This window comes from Octopus bimaculoides, chromosome 6 (genome assembly GCF_046866305.1).
Source record: "Octopus bimaculoides isolate indiv1 chromosome 6, ASM4686630v1, whole genome shotgun sequence".
In the NCBI taxonomy this organism is placed as follows: domain Eukaryota; kingdom Metazoa; phylum Mollusca; class Cephalopoda; order Octopoda; family Octopodidae; genus Octopus; species Octopus bimaculoides.
Window position 1 is genome coordinate 10,495,014 of NC_142933.1, and position 13,361 is coordinate 10,508,374.

The following is a 13,361-nucleotide window of genomic DNA, read 5'->3' on the forward strand; positions in this document are numbered from 1 at the left end:
CATGTTAAGGATGGATATCTCACTGATTCACAAGGATATCTCACTGATTCACAAGGATATCTCACTGATATCTCTCTGATTCACAAGGATATCGCACTGATTCACAAGGATATCTCACTGATTCACAAGGATATCTCACTGATTCACAAGGATATCTCACTGATTCACAAGGATATCTCACTGATTCACAAGGATATCTCACTGATTCACAAGGATATATCACTGATTCACAAGGATATCTCACTGATTCACAAGGATATCTCACTGATATCTCTCTGATTCACAAGGATATCTCACTGATTCACAAGGATATCTCACTGATTCACAAGGATATCTCACTGATATCTCTCTGATTCACAAGGATATCTCACTGATTCACAAGGATATCTCACTGATTCACAAGGATATTTCACTGATTCCCTTCGGCAAGATTTTTAGTCACCAATTGTCGAAGTACATCCATTGACAAAGTTTGCAAACATCAGGCTGATAACACCATAAGACTTGGAAGGCAGCTCCTTGAGCAGCGCTCTTTGTCTGGTAATGTAGAATACAAGCACAAGGACGTCGCATGACTCTACCGCAACGTATCAAGAAATGAAAGGATGAGCCTATATGAGAAGACTGCATGGATATGTTAGTAGACGGCTCCGTGATGGTAGTAACATCGATCATCAAAACAGTTTATCATGGACCAATAGCCAGATTACTATCTTCCACATTGAAGGGTATACATTTGCAATCCAGGAACAGAAAATATCAACGAAGCACGTGAAGCTAAAAAGGGATAGAGATGCATGAAAAACAGCAAAATGTGACAACCGATGCAGATTTGTGGAGTTCATACATAAGCAATTGCCCAAAAATGTCATCACGGTGTTATCTACCAATGAGACATGGTGATGTAGCTAGGACATTCCATAAGGAAATCTGTCGGGAGGATAATCTAGAGGACAAACAAACCAGAGCCCGCAATATGGTAGACGCCTTAGGCATTCATAATAAAAAGGAATACTGGTGGAATGTACCAGTGAAAAACTCAATAAAATGTAAGCACAAAAGACTTAATATAATGATTTGGGATAGAGGAGAGTCACTTCTCACAGTTGTGGGAACTAGGTGCTCAGCGGATGTTAGCATAAAGCTGAAGATCAGTGAAATACCTATGCTAAACTATTGAGACATCTCCGGTTGCTCTATCCAGATTACAAGTTCATGTTTATACTTGTAATTTTGGGGGCCCTGGGATATGTAACGCAATACTTAATTACCAATCTTCCATCACTGGAGCTGTAAACATCTGTAAAACTTTCCAGAAGTTTATCATTTAAATATATACGAGCATGTCTATATAAGCAACTACATACATGAAAATACATACATAAAACATACAAATCTATACATACATGCATACATACATACATACATACATACAACAATACACTTACACACACTTACACACACACACACACACACACACACACACACACACACACACACACACACACACACACACACACACACATATATATATATATATATATACATACATACATATATGTACACACACAGATATATATGTGTGTGTGTATAGAGATCTGTGCGTATATATATGTATATATATATATATATATATATATATATATATATATATATATATATATATATATATATATATATATATATACATACAGGCATGCAACATTTTACGTCGTTAATTGGTTCCAAGAGACACTACTTAAGTCGAATTAACTTATTTCTAGGCTAAACCGATAATTACTATTCCCTGTTCTGTAATTTATTTATGAATGCATTTTCAATAATACATGGATAATAAAATCCATGTATGCTAAAATCTTGTCCTTATTATGTACAATCGTCAATAGAGTTGTTCGACTCGTCCCAAAAGGTCGTGTAATTGCTACCTCTTATTCACCTTTTTCATGCCGTTTTATCTTAGACATTTTGTCTTCTAGTGTTATAGCATGACGCTTAGCACTTTCACTATGAATTTTCAGAGGAGCCATGAGGAGAAAGAGTAAAGTCACAAATGAATAAAAATGAGAAAGTAGACGAATCTGAGTCCTATTTGGGTCGGCTAATCAAACTAGTGGTTATGTCAATCTAGTGGCTATTCATCAAGGGTTTCATACGAATCCTCATGGTCATAAATGACTTTAGCTAACTGGGGAAAGTGTACAGTTGAAATTTCATTTTAAACGAGAGAATCTTTCAAAAAGAAATGCTTCAATTTTTTGCCACATGTCATAAACTGATTTTCTTTTACGCTACCAATTCAGGTTATTTTGTTTGTCATGATATCACAAAGGAAATCAATATTTCTATTGAAATATTCATCTAATAATTCACAATGTTCATTCCGTTCTTCATAAAATTTTATTATCTGCCAGGTTAAAGTTAAAACATTTCTCACACCTGTGCTTGCGATAACTAACGCACTTTAGAATGACACATCAAATCGACACTCAATACCTAATTGTCCAATCATAGCATGTTACAAAACTAACGATGTCTAGTTGCATTGGCACGAATACAGTTAAATATATTTATCATTTTCTACAGAGCATCGCTTAAAATTGTTGATTCATCACAAAGTGTTTTGCTGGTGTAATATACAATGAAAAGGAATGAGAACATCTGGATTATATATTTTTTTTTATCTGGGCAATAAATCCTTCATGTTTTCCAATCATGGAAGTAGCACCGTCTGTACATACACTAACTGAATTATCCAAATTCAACTCAAATTCTCGACATTCATTTTGAAAGTTTATGAAGATATTTATTCCTCGTGTTCCACCCGTATGAGTGCCCAAAGCCAGTAATTCTTCGTACTGAATAAAATCTTCTGTTATGGCACGAATGAAATATGAAACATGTGCCGTGTCAGCAGTATCAGTTGATTCATCCAGAGCGATTGTATAATATGAATTTTCATTTTGAAGTATAATGTGAAGTTGTTCTGTTACATCGAGGGATAATTCATACTGCCAATCAGTTATGGTTCTCTTTGAAAGAGGTAATCACTTATAGTTCGAAACCCTGAGTCTAAACATCCCACAATTTCAACAATACACTCTGTCACAATTTCCACATCGCTGAACCGCTTATTTTTTTTTTTACCCCAGTATATTAGCAAGTTTATAATCTGCTTCTGTGACATAATTTGCAGATTTCTCTACAATCTGAAATATTTGCCTTTGCTTTTGTTCTCATTTGTTTCTATTATTATAGAGTAAACCTCCGCGCCTCCCCCTCTAATTTGTAATATTTATTAGTTTTATGAGTCGTATAGTGTTGATAAACGTTGAACAACTTTAATGTCATTATCACAGGAATACAGAGCAAACAAATAATTTTATATTTCAAAGGCATAAAGTATTACTGCAGCTCCCAATTCTCATTAAAACCCCTGTTTTCTCCCTGCATCGTACTCTTGGTCTTTTTTGACATAATTGCTTCATTAAAATTTAAACAAATGCAAGTTTGCAATGACGCTGTGTAATTATTGTCCGTTTTTATAGAAAGTCACATACATCACTGTCACAATATGAACATTGTCATACTTGAAAAGTATACGCCGCTGCAACCCAATCCGGTTGCCAGATACTCTTATTTTCAGTATTAAATTTCCCATTCATTATTTGTTGATATTACTTACGTTGCTGTCAAATTTAGGTATATAATAAAACAGCCGTTATAATTGTAAAATAACATCCATCTTTCAAGTCATTTGAGGCATTCAGAGCGATGGAGTTAACTCACGTCTACATATCATAGAGTTGCATGGGAGCAAAGTAATGAGCTTATTAAAAGTCAACATAGTCCTAATGACTTTCTTAATTATGTCAAGTCGAGAAAAAAGGCATCACTATTCTTCTCTTTGCTTCTCTATGACATACTGCTGCTAATTTACATTTTCATACATAAACAAAATCAAGGCTCCCTTAAGGTTGCAAATTGTAGTCCCTCATCTATAAGAACAACTTCAACTCCGACCCTTGATGCCACAGCTACACCTCTGCTGAGTCGGCCACATTTCATAGCATCGATCATGATGAAGGAGTATAAAAGACTGTAGTTCCTATCTCTAATTATATTATTATATAGGTTAATAAGAATAAACGATGAATATATATATATATATATATATATATATATATATATATATATATATATATATATACATATATATATACATATATATATACATATATATATATATATATATATATATATATATATATATATATATATATATATATATATATATATATATATATATATATATATATATATATATATATATATATATATATATATATATATATATATATATATATATATATATATATATATATATATATATAATATATACAGTGATATGGAGAAAATGTATAGAAGCTAAATTAAATAGCTTAAAATATATACTTACTTTTCTTAACACTTTCCTCCTACTTTTGATGAAATTGTAACTTTGTTAAGTGGTGAAATTATGCATTCATGAGTCCAGCATTTTCCGCCTTTCATGGTCGTCCAAGTTGTACCTTTCCCAACACACTTGCCATCTTCTTTCAGACACGCTGTTGTTGATAAGAAAACACAATATATATATACGTCATTTACATGCCACGGATATTTGTCCTCATCTTGTTTATTGTTAACACAACGTTTCGGCTGATATACGCTCCAGCCTTCTTCAGGTCACTGCTTGGAATCGAACTCGGAATCTTGGGGTTAGTAGCCCGCGCTCTTAACCACTACGCCATATGCCCCTGGACAAATACCCGTCGAATGTAAATAATGTAAATAATGTACGTAATTCCTCATCTCTTAAATATAGAACTGTATAGACATATATATATATGTATATATATATATATATATATATATATATATATATATATGTATGTATATATATATGTGTATATTATATATATATACATACGGAGATGACATTTCTGAGATATAAGCAGGCCATTAATTTTTTAAGTCACTAATTTAAATTTTCATATTATAAAATTAATTTTAGGTATGTGAAAACAAACTTTAAATTTCGAGATATGTACATATACAATGATGGGCCGAGAAGTTTTAGAATGATACTGGAGCTGTAAAATGTATCATGCTTTAACTTTTAACTCTTTGTATTACTAACGCCATTGTTTTTTGGGTCTTCTTCACAAATGAACTGACATCTGGTCGTTCAAAAAAGACTTGAAAAGTAATTAGTTGCCAACTCTCCTGAAAATGGATTAAATTTAGCATTGTGATGTTATCGAGTTGCAGCAAAAATGTTTTAGCCGCCGAGGATTTTCATACTGATATGATTGCTACATTACGGATGAAACTCCTATGGGAATCGTTTATTTATTCGTTTTTAACCCCAGGATTCATAATACTGGTTACCCAGCTTCCATGGCGTTTAAGTAAACCAAGTTCTCCGTGAACGGGGGATCTATCCGCCAAAGGTTTTAATGTCAGCAATTTTTAAGGAGACGCAACTAGTAAATTTCATCGACTTTGTTATTTGACTGGCAACTTAAATTTCGACGCCTAAGGGATGAAAAACAAAATTGAATTTAACGAGATTTAAATTCAGAATCAAAAGATCCGGACGAAATGCAGCTAAACATTTTGTTCGACCTGCTAAATAGTCTACCAACTCACCAGAGTGGTTAGTGCGCCTGCCAAAATGCTTTGTAGTAGTTAGCTAACTTTCCTTACGCACTAAGCTCAAAGCCATCTGTGTTGGACGTTACCTTTCGTCAATCGAATTAAATAAACCAAGAATCTGGGGTTGATATAACCGTCTGTGTGTTGGAGTCTCACAGTTAACTCTGGTAGATGGTCAGTAATGAACTCTTACCCAACAAGGCCTGTAACATTTAAAAGAATGCAAATACAAACGTTTATTGGTATCATGCTGTTTTAAAACATGTAGTGAAGAGAGGAAACAAAAATTATCTTTGTCAACTTACACACTTTTTTTGTAAATACTCTCCATGTTTGGTTAACCTTAGGTTGACACAGTTTCGTGGCACACGTATCTCCCTTCCTTTCTGTCCATGACTCTTTGGATTCGCGGCATTTACCATCCACCATACATCCTATACACTCTGAATAAAAATACATATATTTAAAAAATATCAACTAAGAAAAATTATATAATGGTGTTTTCTAAGGTAGATTTGATATAAACTAGGAAATGGCAAAGTTGGTTCTCATAATATCCAATTTAAATCATATCGCCTTCATCCTTCCAATTGATATATGAAATTCAGGCTGATCATTTCCCTCTTTTCCCATTTCTCTTTTAATGAAACAAATACGTGTGAGGAGTATATTGACACCAGTTTAAAGAACAGATAGGGTCTTCTACAAAGGTTTCTCCTACCCAAGGGCGTGGTTTAGGCAAACCAAAAGTATTTGTAGAAGAAAGTCCGGTATTCAGGCTTTTGTATAGGTGTTGTTTGCTAGCTTCTAAACGGGAACAATAAAAAACAAACCTAATAATAATAATAATAATAATAATGGTGATAATAACAACATCATCATCAAAAACAACAACAACAACAACAACAACAACAACAACAATAATAATAATAATAATAATAATAATAATAATAATAATAATAATAATAATAATAATAATGATAATAATCCAGCTATAAATACTTGGGAATACTTGAAACAGATGGAATTGAACACAACGAAATGGAGGAAAAGACAAAAAGATAATATCTGCGGTGAGTGAGAAAAATATGGGGTTCAAAGCTGAATACGACAAACATGATTTCAGGAATGAACTCGCGCGCAGTCGCAGTAGTTCTTTATGGCGCTGGAATCCTGAAGTGGACAGAGGAGGAGCTAAAGGAAACGGACTGAAAATCAAGAAATCTCCTAACGATGCATGGAGCCCATCATCCATGCCTAGACGCTGATCACGTATACACGAAGAAAGCAAATACAGGAAGAAGACTATTAAGTGTGGAAGACTGCGGAAGTAACGAACTCGACAGCTTAATAAGATACCTAGCACAAAATAAAGAAACTTTGTTAGTGACAATTAGGAACGAGACAGTATTGAAAGCAGAGGTAAAAGGAAAAGCAATAGAAGTACGAGAAGGACATGTGGAAGAATTACGCAAGAAGGGACTGCACAATCAATTCCATGTATCCCCAACAGAAGTAGCTGGAAAGACTATGTGGTATCGACTGAAGAAAGGAACACTAAAAAAAGTGACTGAGAGCACTATACGGGCAGCGCAGGGCCACGTTTTGGCTACGAACTGGAGGGTCAGCCTTAGGAATGAGCAAATGTCCCCGCTGTGCCGCATATGTAACACAGTGGATGAAACCGTTGCCCATATCACGAATGAATGCGCTAAAACGCTACAAGTTATGACGACACGATCAGGTAGCGAACCTGTTACATTGGAAACCGTACGAAAAGTGGAGGTTAGAGAGAGGCAAAACGTAGTATGAGCACAAACCGCATTTAGTGGCAGAGTCGGAGACTAATATAGAACTCTGGGACTTCCTATTCCAAACAGATTAGGTGATAGAGCATAACACATCGGACCTAGTGGTGGCAGACATGATGTATCGCATGTGCTATAAAGTTGATGTTGCGTGCCCCTTTGACACACAAATAGTCAAGAACGAAAGTGAAAACATAGAAAAATAGAACACTCTTAAGTACGAAATAGCCCGGCTATGGAGAATGAAGAAGGTGAAGACAGTGCGAATTATTGTTGGGTCCTTAGGGACAGAATCAGAAGGCATCAAGAATATTTCCTTTATATTCTCTTCATAACTGTTTACCTAATTTTGCACCACTCTGTATATATATGAAGGCGCAGGCGTCTCTGCGTGGTAAGAAGCTTGCACCCTAACCACTGGGAAACACCTTCTCAACCGCTGCTTGAAGGTGTTTCCGGAACATCCGTTGTATCTACGTATATTGCTGCTGGTGATGGCGTTTCTTTTGATGTTGAAGCTATTACCTCCGCTGTTGCCTGCGCTGGTATTGTTGGTGTGTTGATGTTAGTGCTGGCGTCATCAATACTGGCGTAGATGGCGGGGGCGGCGGCGTTGGTGATTTTATAGCCGTCGTCGTTGCTGTGGGAGCTGTTATCGGTGCTAAATTAGTGGTGGCTGCTGCTATTGTCACAGTTATTGTTGTTATCATTATTAGCATTATCATTAGCGATGCTGCTGCTACTGCTGCTGCTGCTGCTGCCGTTTCAGTTGTTGTCGTTAATGCTAGCATTCATGTTAGTGTGGTTATAGTTGGGAAAGCTAGTGCTACAATAAAGGTCAGATATCACCTCAGCTTCGTAAACGACCTCTCTGGTTTCGCATGGCCTCTCGCTGGGAATTTGCTGTAGTCCCTCTATGAGCATCCCAGCTCCGCTCGTTGTCGAGGAGTGCTAACTAAAATAGGCAGATAGGTAGGTACGTACGTACTTAGGTACGTAGGTACATACGTAATACGGACTGACAAGCACACACACACACACACACACACACACACACACTCACATTCATATAGAGACTGAAACACACGACCAGATACGCACATACGCTCCACACTCACGCACGCACTCAAAGGCACATATAGACACACATGCATACACGGCAGGTGCACGTGCATACTCACACAAATTTATACGCATAGACACAGTCAAACACGCACACATACGGAAGCAGAGATACATACACAAACATATCATGAACTCATACATGCATACGCAAACACAAGCAGGTGCATACACAAACAGATAAATATGCAGAATACATACATACATACATACATACATACATACATACATACATACATACATACATACATACATATATACATACATACATACGCAAGCATGCCTGCACAATGGCACGCACACACACGCACTCAGCATGATCTCAAACAAACAAACAAACAAACAAACAAACAAACAAACAAACAAACGCTGCCTCCATTACGGAATTGGTTAATAGTCACTGAGAAGGATGCAAGAAGCAACGAAAGAGCTTCGAGAAAGAAAAATAAAACAATCGGATATTCAAAAAATGAGTGGAACCGATCCAGTGTGTGTGTTAATTATATTAGATAATGACTCGACCTAGATACAAAACAAAAAACAAAAAATAAAAATAAAAGAACGAATTTGCACAAAGAATTTTGCCAACCAGATGCAGAAACGAAATGTACAAATACATATATATATATACACACACACACACATACACTCACACACGCGCGTGTGCATATATACGTAAAAACAGATAAGTATGTATACTAAGTTATGGTAGCGGATATCAAATATCGCTAAGTGAAAAACTATAACGCAAAAAGTGTGATTGAGTAAATAGATTAAAGAATTGGTGCTCAGGCAATTTTCAAAAGTTTAATAATTCAGTATTTTCATCTATGATTGGAAACTTACCCGCATCAACTTCTCGGATGAAAGCTATTACTGCTGTCAAAACCAATAGGCAAAAAGTGATGGATCGCGTCATATTGATCTGAAAGTAAAAATATAATTCGAAAAGATCGAACTAGTAACTAATTTAGAGAAAAAGGGGAGTAACATAAATAGATAAGTGTGTGTGTGTGTGTGTGTGTGTGTCTGTGTCTGTGTGTACGTGTGTACGTCCATGTGTACGTATGTACATTCATGTGTGTGTGTTTAGATACCTATCTGCATATACACACATATATGTATTACATATTGAATATATGTATCTATATACCAATACACGTGTATATATGAGTGCATGTTGCCATGTATATGTGCGTGTGTGTGGTGCGTGTGTGTGTGTGTGTGTGTGTGTACGTGCATACGTCCATGTGTAAATGTGTTCGTTCATGTGTGTGTGTTTAGATAACTCTATCTGCATACACACACTCTCACACACACATATATGTATTACATATGCATATATGTATCTATATACCAATACACGTGTATATATGAGTGCATGCTCCCATGTATGTATGTGAGTGTGTGTGTGTGTGTGTGTGTGTGTATGTGTTGCTTTACATTCTGCTAAACAGTCAAGTTTAAATAATTATATTTCGATATATTTACAAATATTTTTCTTTATTTAATATGACACTACATCCCTTCTTTAATTGTGAGAATAATCAGCAACGTAAAGCTCTGGGCTGTGATTCAAGAAATCACAGGACTTATGGTTACATGCAAATTCCCCTTCAGGATTGGGAAAAATTTGCCAAACCATGCAGACACGCAGGCGCACAATTGCCTACACAAAAACATTCACACAAACACACACATATTTATCTATAAGATATAATACGTACAAGCATTTAAATATGCGTGGAAGAATCCGTAGATAATGAATATATATTTGTATAATATACGTTTTTAAGAACATCCGTTTTAATATAGATTTAGAGATATTTTTCACGTCAAAGTTTCATTCACGGAGATTGCCCCGCATATCCAGGCTTATTGTACATTTTAAAAGAGGATTGCTTACTTAAAACATCGAAGCGGCAATCAATGTCTTCTCATGTAACATATGTTTCAGTATAACATGTATTGATTCATTTTCTGATTAATGTTCTTTGCTCTTTGTCTTTATCTAAAGTTATGTATATGCGTATGTTTAAATTTATAAACAGACAGATAGATAGATACAAATGCACGCATACAGAAAGGAAATAAAAAGATACAATTAGTTTAGACATAGACCTTATATTGTCTTTACTTTTTCAATAAAATCAAATCAAGTTACTGCTAAAAAAATTTAACCCAAGCGCGTTTCTCATTTTATATATTAAACAACAATTTTTAAGAAAAGACGGAAAATACATTAAGTTTTTAAAACCAGATCTGAGCTACAACTCAAAACAGTTATAAAAATATTTCACAAGATATTGTTAAAGGTTCACTTACGTATAAGGAAAGGAGAAAGCGGTGAAGAAAATTGAAAGAATGACGAATGCGAAAACGATGCGTATTTATATCTAACGTAACATCGCCAGTACTAATAAACAGCCGGTGTTAATTAATCCCAGATTTTACTATCCCACAATTTAATGGGATAATAACGACATGCCATAAAATACTAGCTTACATCAAAAGATTTCTTTTATGGCTGGTAGTGACGTGGAAACAATGGCTTCTACTTCTGACCCTGATTTAAATAATCACTTATATGGATATTCGCATCAATCATTAATCACATTCATTCTCTGTGTACTAAACACTTCCTTCTGTCACATTTCGCTTTAACTTATACTGCTGTTATAAATGTCTAAAATATATAAAGTATTGTTTTCCTCTAAAATTTATTTGCACCCATCTACGCAATATAATGGATAATATCATAGGTAGATAGATAGATAAACAGATAGTTAGATATATACACGCAGGCGGAATTCCGATTTCTGCTTCCCATACAGATTCTCACAACTCTTTTATTTTATGAGATTTTAATACATTTTTTACGATTATGCAAAAGCCAAAAAAAAAAAAAATAAATAAATAAAAGATTGTGTGTGTTTTAAGGCCTATTTAGCTGTTGTTTTTTTTTTTTATCACATCTATCGACTACCCAGTAATTTCTCGTTTCTTTAACATTCTGACATATATTGATGTTTTTGAATATTTTCTCCCCATAAACATATTCAATGGTCCATTGCAGATATTTAAGCAATAAAGTCGGACTGTCCGTTTTTTTTTTAAATTCTGATTTTTTTAAAAAAGAGTGAAAAATCAAAATTAAACTTATTTTCATAATCGTATGAATTCCAGCGTGTATTCGAAAAATTTTCCGAAAATTCCCCAAAATAAAGAAGTTATGAGGGATTATATGGTGTGTATAAAACAGAATCCTGCCCACATTATACAAGCTACGTCAAAAGCTTTAATTTATTTTTACCGCCTTTATTTTCAGATAACTCATGACAGGCACCAAGATGACCCATCAAATGAAAAGGCACACTGAGGACAGCATGCGTGAGAACATATGGTACAAATCATATGTGATGCGGAGGGATACGTTTGTCGGACATGTCAAGAATGACTCGTTCAATTCATACAAAGCGCTTGCTGAACAAGTTAAAACAGCAAGTGGCTAGAACGCTTTGGTTTTCATCTCCGGTGAGAAGAAACTTACATTGCAACCAAGCGTAAACCACAGGAGCGATATATGGTTATGCTGACACCCTAATGAGGTTCCAACAGTCATGCATACTAAGTTCCCAGCAATTGTGATGAATCTGGGAGTCCTCGGCGACGATGGACATGACAACACTCTCCTTTTTTTCGCAGGGCTTAAAAGTTAATGGCGCTGTCTATACATAAGTATGGGAGAATACTGTGAGGCCCTGGATAGACAGAATATGCAACGAAGACCGAACGTCTTCCAGCAATACTCTGCACCGTGTCGTAAGGCTAAGACAAACGTGTATGCATTCCAATCTCCACGATCATGTTGACCCAGAGATATGGCCTCCTAGCTCACTAGCATCAATCCACTAGTCTATTACGTATGAGGCATGGTCGCCATAACCAACATTATGTTCAAAATTGATAAAGATCATCTGATTCGGGCATGTCAAGCTTCCGACCCTGGCTAAAAGATATCCACAAATTCAAACAACTGTTTGTTTTAAACAATATACTCTCGAAATAATTGGTACAAATAAACTACTGAATCCTGTTATCACACTTATTCTCTTAATCCATCAACAAACGAATGAAGATCGGTAGGTTTGTAGTTACTACGTAAAACCATTAAGACCCAAGAAAATATTATTGCATTGTGTCCCTCTTTCATTACCCCATCGGAGTCAGGTGGTTCTAAATTCAAAAGAATTACTTCCTACTTTCTGTTTTGTAGGAAAAGAAAACTTATATTTATTTTTAAACTTGATGTAAAAATAAAGGGTGTCGCCAATGGGTATAGAGGCCAGTTCGTTCTCGCGCCTTTGCCAATAGTTGCCTTCTGTCGGGTACAGGGAGCTCAGCCAGTATCTGAGAGGTACAGAGTTCGATTCTCTGTAGCCGCCTGCTGGTAACGTTCTTGGGAAAACAATCTAGAGCGGAAAATGCAGAATGTGTGGTGTAAATGGTGAAACAATGGGACACATTGTTCTTGAGTGCTCGAAATTTAGAAGAAACAGAACGTAAACGAATTCGTAGACGAATTCATGAGATACAAAGTTAAAAAGACATTTAGGACAAATTGATAGATGGAGAAGAGGGGAATTGCATAACGAAAACATAGGAATAATGTTGGAAAGAACATACAGAATAAGAGATAAAGGATATATGATATTGGAAGAATTGAAGCAAAGT

At 35.4% G+C, this 13,361-nt stretch overlaps 1 protein-coding gene across 1 annotated transcript in view; it reads right to left on the reverse strand.

The window, feature by feature from the left end:
* The window catches only part of LOC106872083 (uncharacterized), an 11,943-nt gene extending 835 nt beyond the window's left edge, over positions 1-11,108 (reverse strand). Inside the window, exons 1-4 of the mRNA XM_089353413.1 lie at positions 10,953-11,108; positions 9,474-9,552; positions 6,003-6,140; positions 4,457-4,604 (exon numbers count right to left, since the gene is read on the reverse strand). Of these exons, the coding sequence (XP_089209539.1) occupies positions 4,462-4,604; positions 6,003-6,140; positions 9,474-9,546 (354 nt within the window). The 5' untranslated portion in view covers positions 9,547-9,552; positions 10,953-11,108 and the 3' untranslated portion in view covers positions 4,457-4,461. The remainder of the gene's footprint in view (positions 1-4,456; positions 4,605-6,002; positions 6,141-9,473; positions 9,553-10,952) is intronic.
* Between the last annotated feature and the right edge of the window lie 2,253 nt (positions 11,109-13,361).